The sequence below is a fragment of the Salvelinus namaycush genome, chromosome 3 (assembly GCF_016432855.1).
Source record: "Salvelinus namaycush isolate Seneca chromosome 3, SaNama_1.0, whole genome shotgun sequence".
Classification (NCBI taxonomy): Eukaryota; Metazoa; Chordata; class Actinopteri; order Salmoniformes; family Salmonidae; genus Salvelinus; species Salvelinus namaycush.
The window spans coordinates 26,716,194-26,736,735 of NC_052309.1; the positions used below are offsets into that span (position 1 = coordinate 26,716,194).

Here is a 20,542-nt window from a genome sequence, read left to right on the forward strand (position 1 = left end):
TATGGCCCAGTACATCACTGGGGCCAAGCCTCTTGACATCCAGAACCTCTATACAAGGCGGTGTCAGAGGAAGTCCCAAAAAATTGTCAAAGACACCAGTCACCCAAGTCATAGACTGTTCTCTCTGCTACCGTATTACAAGCGGTACCGGAGAGCCACGTTTGGGACCTTAACAGCTTCTACACCCAATTAATGAAACAATTAATGAAATGAACACTTGGACTATTTACATTGACCCCCCCCCCCCCTTGTTTTTACACTGCTGCTACTCGCTGTTTATTATCTATGCATAGTCACTTTATAAATTACCTTGACTAACCTGTACCCCCGCACATTGGCTCGATACCGCCTGTATATAGCCTCGTTATGTAATTTTCTTGTTACTTTTCGAATTTAAATGTACTTTATTTAGTAAATATTTTCTTAACCAAAAATGCAGTTCAATAAATGGACTTAAGGGGCTTGAAAGTGAGCATTTCACGGTAAGATCTACACCTTTTTGTATTTGTGCATGTGAAATAAAATTTGAATTGATGTCAGAGTGATTTTAGAGGGACAATAGTGCTGAGTACCAGGCAGTAGTTAGCAAGTTTGGTAGGTTACTAATGACCAGCAGCAGCATCAGTTCTTGGAGAAGCCTAATTACCGCGACTAAACGGTCATGTAGAATTTGACTGCCTTCCTGACTTGTGACCGCCGGTGTAGCAGTAATACGGTCACCACAACAGCCCTAACTTAAACTAATGTAGCCTGTTTTTTACTTGCACAGTTTTTTCCTGACAAACCAGGCATGTAGGAAGAAATTCTTAGACCTCAAACAAGCGAGTCATCTGCAAATCACATTTAAACTACAAATTATTCAATGACTAAGACAAGAATGTATTGAATGAAGTTGTTGCTCAATGCACATGTTTCATTTGGTTGACCTATAGTACATACCTTAGGGATAGCTATTGGCCTCCAGACAAGTCATGTGGACAACTTTACTGCAATTGATACACCCAAGTACATCCTAATGAAAATAGCAGTGAAAAATCTACCGAAAGAGGCACTGTTGTACATTTAATGTATGGATACTCGGACTGTCTTTTTGTCTCTTTCACTCCCACGCACACAGACCTTCCCTGTTCTTCTCCTTTCTTTCTGAACACTCATCATGGAATAGTTTTCATTCCCAAATACATGCGACCTACAGGAGATACCAGGCCTCCTAAAATTCCCACTCACACCAGCTCTCCCATCTCTCTCCACCAACACCTGTTACTCAACACTCCCCTCTTCCTCACCTGACCCACCCACCCCACCTCCAGGTCTAAGAAGTTTATAGACTTTATAGAGGGCTGCCTGGTGAAGACGTACACCAGCCGGCCAACCACAGAGCAGCTCCTGAAGCACTCGTTCATCCGGGACCAGCCCACGGAGCGCCAGGTCCGCATCCAGCTCAAAGACCACATCGACCGCACACGCAAGAAGAGGGGCGAGAAGGGTGAGCGAGGGAAGGGCCGGCCTGAGCCCGACTGAGGCCTCTGTGGGTTTGGGTTGGGCATGAGATATTGTGTTTTGCACATGTCTGTGTGAATAATGGTTGGAGGGTTGAGGTTGACTGAGAAGATTGGGTGGATTATTGTCATTGTATGTACATACAGCCAAAATAAAGGAAGCACCAAAATAGTGTCTTTAATAGGTCATTGGGCTACAACAGCTTCAATGCGCCTTGGCATAGATTCTACAAGTGTCTACAATTATATTGGAGGGATGTGATGCCATTCTTCCACAAGAAATTCCATAATTTGGTGTTTTGTTGAGGGTGGTGGAAAACGCTGTCTCAGGCACCGCTCCAAAATCTCCTGTTAGTGTTAATTTGGGTTGAGATCTGGTGACTGAGTCACAATCACACACCCTTTAAACCCCCTGTGGTCCTTTAAAGCCCTTCTTTCAAAGTCACTGACATCTTCTAGCCACGGTAGCCAAAATAATGGGCAACTGGGCATTTTTATACATGACTAATCATGATGGGATTTTAATTGCTTAATTAACTCAGGAACCACACCTGTGTGGAAGCACCTGCTTTCAATATACTTTGTATCCCTCATTTACTCATGTGTTTCCTTTTTGGCAGTTACCTAGTATGTTTTCACTACTATATGATATGCTTTCTCATTTCTGTTCATTCTTTCTCTCACTCCCTTTGTTTCAGAGGAGACCGAGTATGAATACAGTGGCAGTGATGAGGAGGATGAGAACCGTGGGGAAGACAGGGAGTCCAGGTAACACAACACTACCCATATAACATTACTACTCCCGTAATATAATACTATAGTGTCCTGAGATTAATGACACAATCTCCTGATTCTCTACTATGATCTCTCATCACCTCATCATGCTATATTCCTCCCTGTCTAAATCCTCCTTTCTAACCCTTCCACCTCTCTCCTCCAGTACCTCCATCCTGAATGTGCCGGGTGAGTCGACGTTGAGGCGGGACTTCTTGCGTCTTCAGCAAGAGAACAAGGAGCGCTCGGAGGCTCTGAAGAGACAGCAGGCCCAGCTGGCTGCTCAGCGTAGAGACCCAGAGGAACACAAGAGACAGCTGCTGCACGACCGACAGAAACGCATCGAGGAGCAGAAAGAACAGCGCCGCCGCCTGGAAGAGGTAATACACACACACACACACACACACACAGAGACACACACACACACTGACAAACAGACAATTTCATCAACTGCGGCTTGTGTTCTTTAGCTTGCTTAAGCAAACCACGTTTTTACCCTTTGAGGTAAAACCTGTGACCAACATGGTTCAGCTGACTTGATCCCACCTTACAAAGAATGAATCATCACAAGCCTTTTATCTAGCTATTTATGTCACTCCAAGTCTAAGGCTTTCACAGTAGACAGGTTTACTGGGATTGTTGTTATGTACATTGCGACTGTTTAGGGAGATACCGTAATACAGCAGGATATGAAGCTTGCTAATTTAGCAAGTTGGTAACACCAACGGTTTGACGATATCTATAATACATTTTTTATTAATGATAATTATGAATAATTGCACATCATTTCTGTGCAATTAAAATATTTCCACTGGATTTAAATCTCAATTAATGTTGGATTACCTGCATACAGTGTGCAGTAGATGGGAATTGATTATCACAAGGTCAGAAAGCAACTTACCATCAGGGAGAGAACTAAAAAATGATAGCTCAATATTCTCTCGAGATTGTTAATCATTAATTCTCAACAACAAAAGAGAAGACGAGCATTTAAATGTAAAACGTGTCATTTGCAAGTGCTATCTTAATTCTAAGAGGCATCCTCTCAAGGGAGTTGTTTTAATAGGGAGGCTGTAGTGTCTTCAGAAGGCGGCTTAAAACTATTCAGGGTGATAACAATTAAAAGAACAACTGGCCAAGTGTTTGAATCAGGGAGCTGTGCGGTCTCAGCAGAGGAGCAGGGCTGCAGTGGCTGTTGGTAACGGGGGCTGGCAGTGACTCACAACTAACATCTCGCTCGCTTGCTCTCTCTCTTTCACGCTCGCTCACTCTTTTGCTCTCTCGCTGTCTCTCGCTGTCTTTTCTTTTGCTCTCTCGCTCTCCATTTCCTCTCTCTTTCTTTCCATTTCCTCTCGCGGTGGAGGGGGAAAAAACTAAAGGTTTATGCAAGGCATCCATTATAACCACAACTAATGTGCAAAAGTGGCCTCCACACTGATTTCTCTCTCCTGTCATCCCTCTCAGCAACAGAGAAAAGAGCGAGAGATGGTGAGACAGCAAGAAAAGGGCCCCCATCGGAGACTTGACGATATAAGGAGGGAGGAGGATAGGAGGCTGGCTGAGAGGGAGCAGGTAACCAACCACGAGAAGCACAGGAGCACAATCAGCCAATTGAGAAGAGGTGTGGGTGTAGCCTACTCTGCAGCCTACTGCAAGCCATTCAGCTGTGGAATGTCCGTGCGCTGGTTGCCATGGCAGCCGGGATCTAAATTAGTGTGTTTTCTGTGCAAGAGCTCAGTTTCTGCTGCTCTGTTTCCGCTCTACCTCTACCACACAGTGACTGGCATTATATCACAGTCAACCTACGTTTTATAATCTACTCTCCTAGTCTTCTTTTCTCCAACCTTTTAACTCTCCTACAATGGCCCGTTTCTTCACGATAACTAACCTGCATCTAGTACTGATAGAAGACGTGATGCCTATATGGAACTGTATTGTAGTCTTAACAGTAGATATTCAATAGAAAAAAGCTAATACCATTTAGCTTTTAGTGTGAATGTAGAACTTTAAAGCCATGACAAATCACTAGGGCTGTATACTAACTAGTGTATGACAGTCATAAATCCCCCCCCCCCCCCCCCCTACATCGTGGTCTATTTATATCTATCCTCTTCTCCATTGTCTTTCCTTTCCCTCTTCACCCCTCCTCCACCTCTCTTCAGGAGTTCATAAGAAATAAGTTAGAGGAAGAACAGCGGCAGTTAGAAATCCTTCAGCAGCAGCTGCTTCAGGAGCAGGCGCTGCTCATGGTAACTCTCTTCCTTCCTTTATCCTGCAGTCACCTCCTCTCCTCAGCCCTAGTCTACCCCTACCTCTGCCTGCAGGGCATACTGCTCACCCTCTTCCTCCTTCTTGCACTTCACACCTCTCACCACTAGAGGCATCAAACACTCCATGTTCTGTATGTTGCTTTTTACTTGATGAAAACGTTTCTTGAGAGAACTGGAGAATCAGCCCATGTCTATGTATACCCTGCATGATGTCCCCATCTTTGTATGTGGGATTGTGTCTGTTTTGGGGGCATGTCAAAGCGGTGTGTATTGTGTACTAGCCATGCTCAGTCCTTAGTAAGTCTGCTTTGACCGTATCATGGTGTGTGTGCAGGAGTACAAACGTAAGCAGCTGGAGGAGCAGAGGCAGTCTGAGCGTCTGCAGAGGCAGCTGCAGCAGGAGCATGCCTACCTGGTGTCCCTGCAGCAGCAGCAACAGGACAAGAAGCCCCAGCCCCTCTACCACTACAGCAAGAACCTGGAGCCCAACAACAAGCCCGCATGGGCCCGAGAGGTACAATAACCACACAGACAGGAACAGTGGAACATGCTCTTACTTCACCTTAGATAACCCTAGGGACCACACCTTTCATTACATAGTGTTTTATAACCTCGAGTAATATAGAGTAATACCAGTGGAATACATTTAGCTATTTCCCTGTAACAAGCTAGCATATACAAGCAGTTATGTAGTATCACCTTAGGTGTCATCTTTTTTCCTGGAAGTTAGTCTGAATCGACATCTCTGTGATATGCTCTCTCCCTCCCTCTCCCCGTCTCCTGTCCCCCGTCTTTGCCTCCCTTTCCTTCTCTCCCTTTGTCTCAGGTGGAGGAGCGCAGTAAGCTCAACAGGCAGGGCTCACCCAAAATCTGCACCACTGTCTCTGACACTGCCATCCAATCACGCTCCGACTCCATCAGCCAATCCGGAGGGGGCCAGGCTACTCAGACCCCGCCTATGCAGCGGCCTGTTGAACCTCAGGGGGGACAGGGCAAGGTGTGTTGGTGTTCATCTGGGAATGTATTAGTCAGTGTGTACTTTATTTGTATGTTTTCCCTTGTTACAACATTGCAGACATTTTGGTCAAATACTGGTTTAGCACAGTGGCGACTGCGTTGTCTTTCTTTCTTGAGCTGCATTACCCCCTGTCTAATAATGCTTCTTTGAATTTTATTTATTTCCAATCTTATTTACCTTCCTTTTCTCCCTTCTCCTCCTGGACCCACTCTCTTCCCTTCTTATTGCTTTCATATTGTTTTATTGCCATTTCATAAAATGGCAAAAATCCCTCTATTCCCCATCTTAAAACATACACAATCCTAAATCCTCAACATGCACAATCCTGTCCCACTCTATCCTGCCTGCTCTCACTGCCCTACCCTGCCCGCTCCTCCACCTTCACACTCCCTTCCCTACTTCCTCACCGCTGCCCCCCTGCAGTTCCAGATGGCCCACTTGGTTCCGCTGAAGCCCTACGCTGCCCCTGTCCCCCGCTCCCAGTCCCTGTGTGACCAGCCCACTAAGACCATGTCCGCCTTCCCCACTCAGGACCCATCCCCTACCCCCACCCCCCGCCCCGTCCACTCCAGGGAGCTGGTCCGACAGAACTCCGACCCCACCTCCGAGAGCCCCGCCCCACAGCCTCGCACAAGGGAGGACCGCGGCCCCTTGATCCGGCTGCCAGAGATGGAGCAGCCGCCCAAGGTCAGAGACCACCTGCTGGGTTTTAGTCTTTAGATGTTGAAAAAAGACAGCGCTCCAGACTAATATTTTCCCTGGTGGCGCTTGTGCCACTACATTTTTCAGTTGGTGGCACCAGCCCAGGATTTGGCCACACCAATTGTTTTCACAGCGTTACGTAATATACAGTGGGGAGAAGACGTTTTTGATACACTGCCGATTTTGCAGGTTTTCCTACTTACAAAGCATGTAGAGGTCTGTAATTTTTTATCATAGGTACACTTCAACTGTGAGAGAGGGAATCTAAAACAAAAATCCAGAAAATCACATTGTATGATTTTTAAGTAATTAATTAGCATTTTATTGCATGACATAAGTATTTGATCACCTACCAACCAGTAAGAATTCGGGCTCTCACAGACCTGTTCGTTTTTCTTTAAGAAGCCCTCCTGTTTTCCACTCATTACCTGTATTAACTGCACCTGTTTGAACTCGTTACCTGTATAAAAGACACCTGTCCACACACTCAATCAAACAGACTCCAACCTCTCCACAATGGCCAAGACCAGAGAGCTGTGTAAGGACATCAGGGATAAAATTGTAGACCTGCACAAGGCTGGGATGGGCTACAGGACATTAGGCAAGCAGCTTGGTGAGAAGGCAACAACTGTTGGCGCAATTATTAGAAAATGGAAGAAGTTCAAGATGACGGTCAATCACCCTCGGTCTGGGGCTCCATGCAAGATCTCACCTCGTGGGGCATCAATGATCATGAGGAAGGTGAGGGATCAGCCCAGAACTACACGTCAGGACCTGGTCAATGACCTGAAGAGAGCTGGGACCACAGTCTCAAAGAAAACCATTAATAACACACTACGCCGTCATGGATTAAAATCCTGCAGCACACGCAAGGTCCCCCTGCTCAAGCCAGCGCATGTCCAGGCCCGTCTGAAGTTTGCCAATGACCATCTGGATGATCCAGAGGAGGAATGGGAGAAGGTCATGTGGTCTGATTAGACCAAAAAGCTCTATTTTTGTCTCAACTCCACTCGCCGTGTTTGGAGGAAGAAGAAGGATGAGTACAAGAACATCCCAACCGTGAAGCATGGAGGTCGAAACATCATTCTTTGGGGATGCTTTTCTGCAAAGGGGACAGGACGACTGCACCGTATTGAGGGGAGGATGGATGGGGCCATGTATCGTGAGATCTTGGCCAACAACCTCCTTCCCTCAGTAAGAGCATTGAAGATGGGTCGTGGCTGGGTCTTCCAGCATGACAACGACCCAAAACACACAGCCAGGGCAACTGAGTGGCTCCGTAAGAAGCATATCAAGGTCCTGGAGTGGCCTAGCCAGTCTCCAGACCTGAACCCAATAGAACATCTTTGGAGGGAGCTGAAAGTCCGTATTGCCCAGCGACAGCCCCGAAACCTGAAGGATCTGGAGAAGGTCTGTATGGAGGAGTGGGCCAAAATCCCTGCTGCAGTGTGTGCAAACCTGGTCAAGAACTACAGGAAACGTATGATCTCTGTAATTGCAAACAAAGGTTTCTGTACCAAATATTAAGTTCTGATTTTCTGATGTATCAAATACTTATGTCATGCAATAAAATGCAAATGAATTACTTAAAAATCATACAATGTGATTTTCTGGATTTTTGTTTTAGATTCCGTCTCTCACAAATGAAGTGTACCTATGATAAAAATTACAGACCTCTACATGCTTTGTAAGTAGGAAACACTGCCGATTTTGCAGGTTATCTAATACTTGTTCTCCCCATTGTATATATATATATATATTTTGATCATCTTATAAAGTCACTCTCAGTGTGTTATTTAAGTGTAATAGACTACTGAGACAGTATTCAAGAAATACTTTGTTTCGTCATCTTTTCATGTTTTGATTCAAAATATTTTAATGTGCAAGCTAATCCAGTGATTGTCATGCATTTTGGGTTGACAATTAAGCTATTGTTATATTTTACTGTTAAAACAGGGCTACAGAATTATCTATATTTAAATTTATTTGGGGCTAGTTCACTGCCTGAGTAAGTGGAAACTGAAAACACATTAGCTAGATCGTTAACTGTAAATATAATACCCACTGCTAGTAGCCACGTAATAATCTAACATTAATGTCCCAATAAACATAAGGCCTGTGCAATCGCAGTGGCCTATGCGCATCTCGTGCGCTCCGTATCTCAAAGCCGTATCAAACAGGCAAAGCGTCAATACAGGACTAAGATCGAGTCGTACTACACCGGCTCTGACGTTTGTCGGATGTGGCAGGGCCTGCAACCCATTACAGACTACAAAGGGAAGCACAGCCTAGAGCTGCCCAGTGACACGAGCCTACCAGATGAGCTAAACTACTTCTATGCTCGCTTCGAGGCAAATAACACTAAAACATGCATGAGAGCACCAGCTGTACCGGAAGACTGTGTGATCACGCTCTCCGCAGCCGATGTAAGACCTTTAAACAGGTCAACATTCACAAGGCCGCAGGGCCAGACGGATTACCAGGACGTGTACTGCGAGCATTTGCTGACCAACTAGCAAGTGTCTTCACTGACATTTTCAACCTCTCCTTGTCCAAGTCTAATACCAACATATTTTAAGCAGACCACCATAGTGCCTGTGGCCAAGAACACTAAGGTAACCTGCCTAAATGACTACTGACCCGTAGCACTCACGTCTGTAGCCATGAAGTGCTTTGAAAGCCTGGTTCACATCAACACCATCATCCCAGAAACCATAGACCCACTCCAATTGACATACCACCCCAACAGATCCACAGATGATACAATCTCTATTGCACTCCACACTGCCCTTTCCCACCAGGGCAAAAGGAACACCTATGTGAGAATGCTATTCATTGACTACAGCTCAGCATTCAACACCATAGTGCCCTCAAACTCATCACTAAGCTAAGGAGGTGGTAAGGGTAGGTAACAACACATCCGCCACGCTGATCCTCAACACAGGGGCCCCTCAGGGGTGCGTGCTCAGCCCCCTCCTCTACTCCCTGTTCACTCATGACTGCACGGCCAGGCACGACTCCAACATCATCATTCAATTTGCCGATGACACAACAGTGGTAGGCCTGATCACCAACAACAACGAGACAGCCTGTAGGGAGGAGGTCAGAGACCTGGTTGTGTGGTGCCAGAACAACAACCTCTCCCTCAACGTGATCAAGACAAAGGAGATTATGGTGGACTACAGGAAAAAGAGGACCGAGCACGCCCCCATTTCCATCGAAGGGGTTGCAGCGGAGCAGGTTGAGAGCTTCAAGTTCCTTGGTGTCCACATCACCAACAAACTAACATGGTCCAAGCACACCATGACAGTCGTGAAGCGGGCACGACAAAACCTATTCCCCCTCAGTAGACTGAAAAGATTTGGCATGGGTCCTCAGATCCTCAAAAGGTTCTACAACTGCACCATCGAGAGCATCCTGACTGGTTGCATCACTGCCTGGTATGGCAACTGCTCAGTCTCCGACCGCAAGCCACCACAGAGGGTAGTGCAAACGGCCCAGTACATCACTGGGGCCAAAATTCCTGCCATCCAGGACCTCTATACCAGGCGGTGTCCGAGGAAGGCCCTAAAAATTGTCAGACAACAGTCACCCAAGTCATAGACTGTTATCTCTGCTACCGCACGGCAAGCTGTACCAGAGCGCCAAGTCTAGATCCAAGAGGCTTCTAAACAACTTCTAACCTCAAGCCATAAGACCCCTGAACATCTAGTCAAATGGCTACCCAGACTATTTGCATTGCCCCCCCCCCCCCCCCCCCCCCCCCCCCCCCCCCCCCCCACCACTGCCACTCTCTGTTGTGATCTATGCATAGTCACTTTAATTAACTCTACCTACATGTACATACTACCTCAACTAACCGGTGCCCCCGCACATTGACTCTGTACCGGCACAATCCCCCCCCCCCCCCCCCCCGTATATATATATATATATATATATATATTTTTTTTTTACTGATGCTCATTAATTACTTGTTACTTTTATCTCTTGTTCTTATCCATATATTTTTTAACTGCACCGTTGGTTAGGGGCTCGTAAGTAAGCATTTCACTGTAAGTTCTACACCTGTTGTATTCGGTGCATGTGACTAATATAATTTGATTAGAATTATCTTGGTTGTAAAATAGTTGCTATTGAGCTCAAAGTTGAGAGTTGAGAAATATAAATTATACTACAGAAAGCTGAGAACCACCTCTTTGACCGTGACAACCGGATAGCTGTGTTTTCCCCGCAATTGGATTTTGAAATCTTATACAATCAGAAAGAAAAATTATCCCGCAGCATTTTTTCCCTCCCTCGACACAGCAGCAGTTTACAGGGGCAGACAGACACTTTAATTACAGGAATCATAAGAATAATGTGCTTTACTGTTTTGACCAAATCGTGGTTTTAGACGTTTTGAGTGAAGCGACCATGTAGAATAAAAACAATTGCTCGCACAGCCAAGTCAAGGGGTCACAAAATGTGACTAAATGGTCGCAGTCTGGAGCTCTCTAAAGGGCATATAGATCTATATGTTAATGTGGTATTTCACTGTATCTTTCCCAGATTCCCCAGAGGACAGCCTCCATTGCCACAGCTCTCAACACCAACCTCTCGTCTGGCATCAGGCATCCAGTCAGATCCAGGTAACTCAGGCGGACACATTTGAGCTAATCTTGTCTAATCTCGGTGTCAAGAACGCACAATTTCCCACTACTTGATTTAGGTTCTGGAGGAAAACACTTTCCAATCTGTCAACAAAGTCCGTGCCTCCCTCTGCCAAAGCCCAGTCCCTCCTTCCTTCTGCAGAAAGTCTACCTATGTTTATTAATATTTTTTTGCTGCATGCTGACAACATGGAGGTATCTGACGTTTTCCACAAAAATATTTTACATGTAAGCAGTGTTTATTAGATTTGTGGCTAAAATCCCTGTTCCCACTCTAAGCAACACATCTGGGATATCGTGATTCATCAAAATAATCAGCTGACGGTGTTCCAACACACCCATCAGAAACTGTTTTACTCCCTGTCTCACAGATTTGCCTTTTAAATGCATGTCAGGGGAGATTACTCTGTTTCTAATCATGACACATACATGATATTGACTGCTGAGACCAGATAACTGATTTGGTGTCTTACAGCAACCCAGATCTCAGCCGCAACGACCGCTGGGAGAGAGGAGATAGCATGCACCTTGTATCCAATCTGCCCCAGACTGGCTCTCTGGAGAGGCACCGCATACTCAGTGAGTAAATCACACTGTTGCTGACTCTGCTTCTCTCCATCTCTTGATCCCTCTTACGAAATGAAAGCAAACCCCAACAATGATGTGATATTTAGTGTGTTGGTTTCAGGCTCCTCCAAAATGGACTCCCCCATACTAGGCCATGACGGGCGCATGAAGGGGCACAAGCCAGGGGAGTCTCGCACCTCGTCCCGCCCCAGTCGCCCTGCTGTAAGTACCCCTCACCTGTAAACCCCCCCCCCACTCTGAACACTGCGTGATGGATAATCAGACAACACTTTATACACCCTTATCACACTCATCTTCTTTTAAGCTTATCACTTGTAGAAATCTATATTGCTCTCTTCACGGACTATTCTGCACTATTGTAATATCTGCACTCACTCCCCAATCCCTACACCTGGATATTGACACCTGCACTAACAGTTGCTCTCTTTTTATGATCCTATTTTCTGTACCTGTTGATCACACCCTTTCCTCTGCACTCACTTCCCTGTTTGTCCACTGCTTCTTCCAATGCACAGAGTTACAAGAGAGCAATAGGAGAGGTTAGTATCTCTGTGTGTGCTGTGATATGTTTTTGCTTCCACTATGTCAGGCTGCTGTGTTAAAAGTTACACAAGCCTGCCATAGTCCTGGTATGCTGGCAAAGTATGTTAACTATTGAGGAAACGCCCAGCTCTATGCTTCCCTAATGTCTGTTGCGTGTCTGTGTCGTCTGCGTATGTGCCTGTTTGTGTTCAGGACCATGGGCTGTATGCTAAGGAGCGCCCTGAGGAGCAGCCCAGACCTCCGTTGAAGGCCAACGACTACTCTTCATCCTCAGAAGGCAGTGAGAGCAGTGAGGAGAGTGAGAGTGGAGAGGGGAATGAGGAGGAGGACAGCCCCACAGACCGGTCAGTACCAGGGTGGGAGAGGCACACAGACAAACAGGAAGAGGAAAAAAGGAACAGCTTTTTAGAGACATAGCTCTTAATGTTATTGAAAGCCCATTGTACACTTTTACCGCCACCCTGACCATTCCTTGTCTTTTTATTTTCCTGTCCACTCCATATCCTCCACTGCACTCTGCTCTGTCACCTTCCTCTGTTTCCTTCCCATCTTCCCCCCTGACTTCCTCTCCTGTCTTTCTTTAGTCCCCGGGATGCAGACTCTGACTCAGTCAACACCATGGTGGTTCATGAGGAGGAGGGGGAGGGAGGGGAGGAGGGGCAGGCTGGAGGCTACGGGGACCAGACCATGCTGGTGCAGAGGGTGAGTCATCTGTCTCTCAGGAAGTAGCCTACTGGACTAATCTGCATTAAACACACACCTATAGGACTGACGTGAGGGGGTGTGTGGGTGGTCAGCTTACTCTTATGTAGCGGTTGTGTTGGGAGTTAGCTTACTCTTATGTAGCGGTTGTGTTGGGAGTTAGCTTACTCTTATGTAGCGGTTGTGTTGGGAGTTAGCTTACTCTTATGTAGCGGTTGTGTTGGGAGTTTGACTGTGGTTTGTCCCCGTTGCCTGGCAGACACCAGAGAAGCGGAGCCACAATGGATACACCAACCTGCCTGACGTGGTGCAGCCCTCCCACTCCCCCACTGACTCGGCCTCCCACTCCTCCCCTGGGAAAGACTCTGTCTATGATGTAAGTCTGTCTCTCTGTCTGACCACCTGTCTTTCTCTCTGACTGTCTCTGACTGTTAATCCGTCTCTCCATGTACATGTTTCTCTGCCATAAACCCCGTTCCCAGTGGTATTTCTCACTCCCTTCCTGTTTCCCCCAGTATCAGTCCAGGGGTCTAGTCAAGGCGTCAAGTGGCAAGTCCTCCTTCACCACCTTTGTCGACCTGGGCATGTACCAACCACCAGGCCCTGTGGATGCCATCTCTGTGGGCAGTAAGTACAGACAATAGAACTGGTCATTATCATAAGGGGTTAAATGAGGTTCCCCTATATACCTTCACTTACCTAGTTTCCAAATTCTAGTCCCTCTATTTTCAGTACTCGGCTCACAATCATCAGCATCTCTTACCTACTGCTGTTGGTAAATCTAAGTCATGTAAATGTCTAACAAGCAGGAGGGCAGCAGTTGCCCACAGTAGCTTGATTCAATATTATCATTCCCTTAAGGAAGTTTTAGCATTCATAGAGAACGGCTTGTGTTTCTCTCCTCCCTCTAAACTCTGCTCCTTCTGTGTCCAGGCCTGGGCTCCAGGTTTGAGCAGCTGAAAATGGAGGTGAGGAAAGGCTCCATGGTGAATGTGAACCCCACCAACACACGCCCCCACAGCGACACCCCCGAGATCCGCAAGTACAAGAAGAGGTTCAACTCTGAGATCCTCTGTGCTGCTCTCTGGGGTGAGACAGACGGCACACTGGTCTTGGCTATAGCCCACACTCTAATCATATGAGCCACAGAATTCAAATGAAATATAGAATGATATGCATTTCAATGACCACATGTAACACGCTTTGTTCCACCCAGCTTGAGTATCACATTTTTCACATATTGTACGTCCTGATTGATTGCATTAAGGGGGATATTTGTATCTAAGCGTGCATGTGTGTTCCTCAGGTGTGAACCTGCTGGTGGGGACAGAGAACGGTCTGAAGCTGCTGGACCGTAGTGGTCAGGGGAAGGTCTACTCCCTCATCAACTCCCGCAGGTTCCAACAGATGGACGTCCTGGAGGGACTCAACCTGCTCATCACCATATCAGGTGATTGATTAGTACTGCTCTGCACTTTAACACACTCTGCACTCACCTGGGGTCTGTTTAGGAGAGTGCAACGTCATTAAACCTTCAGATAGAGCTAACAGGATTCTAACTTTAGCATTTCTATCTGCGACGTTCTGAACGTTTCACTTAATTTAATAAGCCTGGGGAAAAGGACCTGTGCATCACAAACTCCATATGTTGCTACTAAGCCCCTTATCCACTAAATAACTGTGTGTGTGTGTGTCCATCCCAGGTAAGAAGAACAAGGTGCGTGTGTACTACCTGGCCTGGCTGAGGAACAAGATCCTTCACAATGACCCAGAGGTGGAGAAGAAGCAGGGCTGGACCACTGTAGGGGAGATGGAGGGATGTGTCCACTACAAAGTGGGTGAGTAAAGGAAGGGAGGAGACGGATTAACAGTGATGTGACCCGTTATTGAACCCATTATTGAAGTTTTTCTAACAATGTATATTTACACATTTGGTTTTGCCTTTTTGGCACTGTTTATTTATAGCGTCACATAATGGCTCTAATCCTGCTTTGTATGTGTCTAGTGAAATATGAGAGGATCAAGTTCCTGGTGATAGCTATGAAGAACGCGGTGGAGGTATACGCCTGGGCTCCCAAGCCTTATCACAAATTCATGGCCTTCAAGGTAGGTCTCACCTTTCCTGCCTCATTGTTCTAAATGCCAGGAGTTCTATTTCCCCTCAGCCAGTCGACCAGAACAACATTCAAAACACCCCATGTTCTCCTCTCTCTTTGCCTTTCTCACTCTCCTCTAGTCTTTTGGTGACCTGCCCCACAGGCCCCAGTTGGTTGACCTCACAGTGGAGGAAGGACAGAGGTTGAAGGTCATCTACGGCTCCAGTGCTGGCTTCCACGCTATCGATGTCGACTCTGGGAACAACTATGACATCTACATCCCAGTGCATGTGAGTGGAGGAGTTCCTCATGGGACAAGACGCACGCAGACAAATTCTTCCAAATCAAATATAGCTTTGGAATTAATTCACACCTAAAATATCTGTAAAACATGAATAATGATAAGTTTCATTGATTAGATGCCCAGACCTGAAAGGTATTGATGTGAAAACCTCCTCACATATTCTACCACTTTCTTTCAAGATGTACATATATTTAATATTTTAGTCACTTCACACTCTTATTCAGAGTGACTTAGAATCAGTGCATTCAACTATATTAGGTAAAACAAGATTCTAGTCCTTCGCCCCTGTGTGTGTCCCCAGATCCAGATCCAGATAATGCCCCATGCCATCGTGTTCCTGCCCAGCTCAGACGGCATGGAGATGCTGCTGTGCTACGAGGACGAGGGAGTCTACGTCAACACCTACGGACGTATCATCAAAGATGTGGTGCTGCAGTGGGGCGAGATGCCCACCTCCGTTGGTATGGCACATGTGTACCTGCACGCAGTCACAGGCACACACACTTCTTTCTCTTGAAATTGGCATGTTCTGAGTTCTCTCTCTCCCTGTGTGCAGCACATATCTGCTCTAACCAGATCATGGGCTGGGGAGAGAAGGCCATAGAGATCCGTGCTGTGGAGACAGGCCACTTGGACGGAGTCTTCATGCACAAGAGAGCCCAGAGGCTCAAGTTCCTCTGTGAGAGGAATGACAAGGTGGGTCACACACACATTGGTATTCAAAATATCACTTAAGTGATCTATGTTTATGCCTCCGGTACGTACAGCTGTAGGCACTGGAGTCTCATTGAATATGAGTAATAAGCCTAATGTCTTGTTAATGTGTGTCTCAGGTGTTCTTTGCCTCTGTGCGCTCCGGAGGCAGCAGCCAGGTCTACTTCATGACCCTGAACAGGAACTGCATCATGAACTGGTGAAGCAACATAGTCCCATACACAGACACAAAACACTCATACACATATATACACACGCACGCGCGCTCGCCAACACACAAGCATACTGTAAATCCATTCCAGCCTAAATCTTCACGACAAAGAGTCCATCTCACCTGCCATCTTCTGACTCCCCTGATCTGATTGATCTCCCTCTGGAATGGTAGCTACCTATGAGACATCACTACAGGCTTCTAATGTAATATCTCTACTTTGTACTGTATATACTTGTCCTGTAGTATTGTACCTCAGTCACTTGGTGCGCCTGTGTTTAGTTGTAACTACCGTAGTTAGTTCCTTCTTATTGGGGGTATGTTAAAAACATTCCTTCCTGGTGAAATACATTTTAAAGAAAGCAAGATTCAACCAATATAAGTCAATATTGAATTGTAAATAGCCAGTATCTAACATGTTTAAATGGAAGAAAACATGGGTAGATTGATGTCACTGGCAGACGTGTATATAACGCCTCCATTCAGGGTGTGACCACTGACCTGATATATATACTGCACTGGCACACCCTAAGGTATTGTTGCAACACTCAAAATGCTAAGCTTCAGATTCACTATGGTTTAATTATTCAACTCATCATTCAAAAAGAAAAATTGGTATTTGATTAAAACTTGATTTCATGTTTTTATTTTGATGTTTTTTTTGGAAGGAGGTTTTAAAAAATTAAATAAATAAAAACTCCTAGGAAGACAGACTATCCATTATGTGAACATAGTAACATTCTAGTCCCTAGTAAAATGGAACATATTGCTGTGTTCTAGCGTCATGCTTTCTATTTCTTTATTCTCCCCGTGTTTCATATCGGGGATGGAGCTATTTACCATTTTAGGAGCCTATCGAACAGACTTAAGATATTAAACTTTTCTCTTGTCAAGAATTTAAACTATCACTGCAAACAATTGATATTATCTGTACTGTTTCTGTATTTGGTATTAGCCTAACTGGCATTCTTACTTTTACTCTACTGTTATATTGCAATATATATGCTGTTCTAGTGCAGTTCTTGTTCAGAGAGGGGAGTTTAGGTTGAATTAATTTGTTGTGTGTAAAATGTACCAGAGGTAGGCAGTGAGGTGACTTAAGATGTGGGGGTTGAGGGGTGATGAAGTATGAAGGTTTTGATGTGACCGTAATATAGAGGACATAGGAATTGGGTGAGCGAGTGATGTGCTTGTTAGAATATTATAATGGCAGCAGGTGTCCATGATCCTTACCTGGGGGATAGTGCTGGGGTTCAGGCTCTCATCTGGCGGCTGTAATCCAGTGAAAAATAGTTCCCTCTTGCTAGATCTACTCTGTCTGTAACCTCTGTTATCGATGTATTTTATGTTCATTGGTATGGATCTTGTTACGTTTGTACTCAGAGATGTTGGTTTGTAGGGATAGGGCTGCAGTGGATAATACTGAGCTATCAGTGTGGTTCCAAGCAATAGCTGTGTGATTCTAGAGCCAGTGTTGAAATCCACTGACTGATGCTTTAGCAGGCCCAGTTTTGTGTCATATTTGTCACTGCAATACTGAACCAGAGGACTCAAACTCATTGGGAACTTTCATTTATCATCTTACTAAACTAGTTGTAAGGCAACAAGTTGTTGGATATAGTGTATTTGCTATTGTTTTCCCTACCAAAGTTCCCAATTGTCCTCTGGAAATACATGAATCTGCTTTGATTCTTTTAGAGATCAGGGGAAATGCTTAAGCTGTGGGTATGTTATGTAGTTTATGCTAAATGAATGTTATAAATATATTTAGTAAATATAACATTAAATATATATTAAAATATATAAGGGAGTAAAGAACAGAATCGATTGACACTTTTAGTACAGTTACAATTTGTATATTTTACTCTTATGTGAGCATGCTTGCATGCACATATCTGAGCCATTCATCCTGTATCACAATTCCGTATCAATTCTTAGATTAGTTTATCGCTAGCCTAGTGCATTCAATATCAGCTGTGTGCCATTTGTGACTGATATTGCAAATGTCACATTTTACACACACTCAACAAGTAGCTCTGGCAGCTGTGAAAAAGTCCTCTTTTCTTAGTTAGCCAAACTGCCATGTTTACAGTTTAAGCAGTGCCTTGGAGTAGAGAAGGGGCTGGGAGATGGGTGTTGGGAGGGGGGTGTTGGGGGGGTGAATATGACCCTCCACTCAATCCTCTAACTCTGAACTTCATGAAGAAGAGGTGTTACTGACAGACGGATCAAAATAATAAATAGTTGCCTCCCTCGTTAAGAATGGTGTTCTGTGCCAATTAAGTGCACTTAAATAGAAACCAGAACATCCCAATATGTTTCAACAACTTTTAATGTTTTACATTGTCAATGATTATATATTTAATTCTGTAATAATAACTGCAATGTTTACCCACTGCTCTTTAAACATTGAATGGACCAGTTACAGGGATTGTGTCTGTTGCCACCATGTGGAAGAGGAAACATTCTCTAGAGAATTTCAACCATCGTTAATTTCATGCAATTTCATTCAATGCATACAATCTGCTTGTATGACACATTCATGTGACTAGAATATAGGCACAGGGAGAATGTGCAGTTGATGGCAGCAAACCAATTTGGAATGTAGAGAATGATATGCCTATAAAAATGCATCTCTCTTGATATGATGGTTCTCTAGACAGTGGGAGGGGGGCCAAAATACCATAGAAAAGCCATATGCTACTTCACATTTGTTGCGAATAGTTTTAATAGTATTTCATATGTTCAAATGAAACTGAAGCCAGTGACCTGGGTTTTGTTATGTGGTGTTAGAGGGGCTAGGAACATGGTGATAAAGAAGCAGGTTTTTGCTGGTGGTCAAGTGTGTGGACTGGCTGAGATGCAGTGGGAAAGTAACCAACTTAATATATTCTGAAAGGACTATTTTATTAAAGGATATGTAAATGATATTGAGAGATTTAAATAAATGAATGTATATCTATAAAACAGATTTCTATAACATACTTTACTGTCTGGTATATTAATTAATCTAAGCACAATGTATTCTAATCTACAGTAGAGAGGGGAAAGCTATGAATGTGGGTGTGTACGTTAAGACTGAATGTTTGGACTGTTTTGGTGGGTGTGACAGATGCATGAGAGTGATGGCTGAGCTGCATGTATTTCCAGTGGAAGTACAGATTCCTCTTGATACAGCCTAACTAGTAGTCATGCTATTGGTTGAGAGGGAGTGACCAGTCTATTGAGGACATGTGCTGTTCGATGCAGGAGTAGCCAGCTGAGACAGAAAGGTGGGTGGATGGAGAGGGTCAACAATTTGTCATCAAGTGTGCCATCTAATTTTTGTATAGCAACATTTCTATTGTCAATCCTAAATATAAAGTATCAGTCAAGTGTAGTGTTATGACAAAGTTGTAACAGTAAAATGGGCTTTGTTACATTAATCAAATTTTTCAGCCCCACAAAACAGGCATATCACGAAGGCTGTCTTTGCCATATCAAACGTTGACACTTCTCCTTCATAAGCAATATGAGTGTTAAGTTGAGTTCTCTGCTGTCTCTGTCTGTGTGACTTTGGTGGGAGGGTGTTTATCGTGGCCTTTAGCAAACTGAATGTAAGATGGACGGTTTGTCTGTGTCTCATAATTGAGAGATACCCATACACTGCTTAATCTGTTTTTTTGTCTTAATCCCAAGAAAATATACCTTGTAATCCAGTCAGCATAATACACGAACATCACTTTAACAGTTGTGATGCTAGTTTTGCATTGATGTGTTTATCCAGTAATTGCCTTTATGAGGAGGATCAATAAATTCATGATAAATGATAATACATGATAATCAGTTGGGTGGGTTTCCTGCTTCTGTGTAGTGTTTTATTACCTTCCTCTTGCTATTGAGGCAATGACCTGCTCCACCCAATGTAGTCACACACTAATCAGACACTCCATTCACATATATGATATAGTAATACTGTACAACAGGGCTTTTGCCCTAGTACTACACATCTGATTCAAATAATCAAAGCTTGTTGATTTGGTTATTTGAATCAGCTCTGTACTGCTAGGGCAAAAACCAAAATGTGCACCCAGGGGTGGCCCCAGGACCGAGTTTGGGAAACCCTGCTGTACAACATAATCTTGGATCTTGTAGAATAAGATTAAAGTATGAATGGATTTGTGGTTTTTAATAGGTGCTTGTGGGAACCAGTACAGGTGAAAGTCTGAAAGCTGAAAAAGCTGATATCTTTGGATGGGTCTATAATCTCTTCTTTTTTTTCTCTTTTTTTTCAATCTCTTGTTTTTGAGAAATGAAATGTCTTTTACCATGTTTGTTTAGTGTTTCTGTTTTGAGGGGTTAACTTCAGATTGTATTAAATAGACTGATGAACTTTAATATTTTAAAAGATTGTGTTGAATGAACTCATGAGTCTGTAAAAGTCTTGATGAAGAATTGTTTGAAAAATAAAACTATATTGATCTCATCTTAAA

The 20,542-nt window shown here is 44.5% G+C and overlaps 1 protein-coding gene across 3 annotated transcripts in view; it reads left to right on the forward strand.

Moving 5' to 3' along the window:
- LOC120045147 (misshapen-like kinase 1) overlaps window positions 1–20,542 on the forward strand; it is a 34,362-nt gene extending 13,820 nt beyond the window's left edge. Inside the window, exons 9-30 of one of the 3 annotated variants that reach the window (XM_038990068.1) lie at window positions 1,311–1,486; window positions 2,198–2,267; window positions 2,440–2,653; window positions 3,738–3,845; window positions 4,878–5,057; window positions 5,370–5,540; window positions 5,985–6,248; window positions 10,812–10,891; window positions 11,388–11,491; window positions 11,601–11,701; window positions 12,236–12,387; window positions 12,628–12,745; window positions 13,005–13,121; window positions 13,261–13,372; window positions 13,679–13,834; window positions 14,052–14,195; window positions 14,449–14,583; window positions 14,751–14,851; window positions 14,982–15,131; window positions 15,447–15,606; window positions 15,702–15,841; window positions 15,979–20,542. In XM_038990068.1, the coding sequence (XP_038845996.1) occupies window positions 1,311–1,486; window positions 2,198–2,267; window positions 2,440–2,653; window positions 3,738–3,845; window positions 4,878–5,057; window positions 5,370–5,540; window positions 5,985–6,248; window positions 10,812–10,891; window positions 11,388–11,491; window positions 11,601–11,701; window positions 12,236–12,387; window positions 12,628–12,745; window positions 13,005–13,121; window positions 13,261–13,372; window positions 13,679–13,834; window positions 14,052–14,195; window positions 14,449–14,583; window positions 14,751–14,851; window positions 14,982–15,131; window positions 15,447–15,606; window positions 15,702–15,841; window positions 15,979–16,062 (3,037 nt within the window). In that variant the 3' untranslated portion in view covers window positions 16,063–20,542. The remainder of the gene's footprint in view (window positions 1–1,310; window positions 1,487–2,197; window positions 2,268–2,439; window positions 2,654–3,737; window positions 3,846–4,877; window positions 5,058–5,369; window positions 5,541–5,984; window positions 6,249–10,811; window positions 10,892–11,387; window positions 11,492–11,600; window positions 11,702–12,235; window positions 12,388–12,627; window positions 12,746–13,004; window positions 13,122–13,260; window positions 13,373–13,678; window positions 13,835–14,051; window positions 14,196–14,448; window positions 14,584–14,750; window positions 14,852–14,981; window positions 15,132–15,446; window positions 15,607–15,701; window positions 15,842–15,978) is intronic. The other 2 variants (XM_038990069.1, XM_038990070.1) reach the window with 2 other exon arrangements.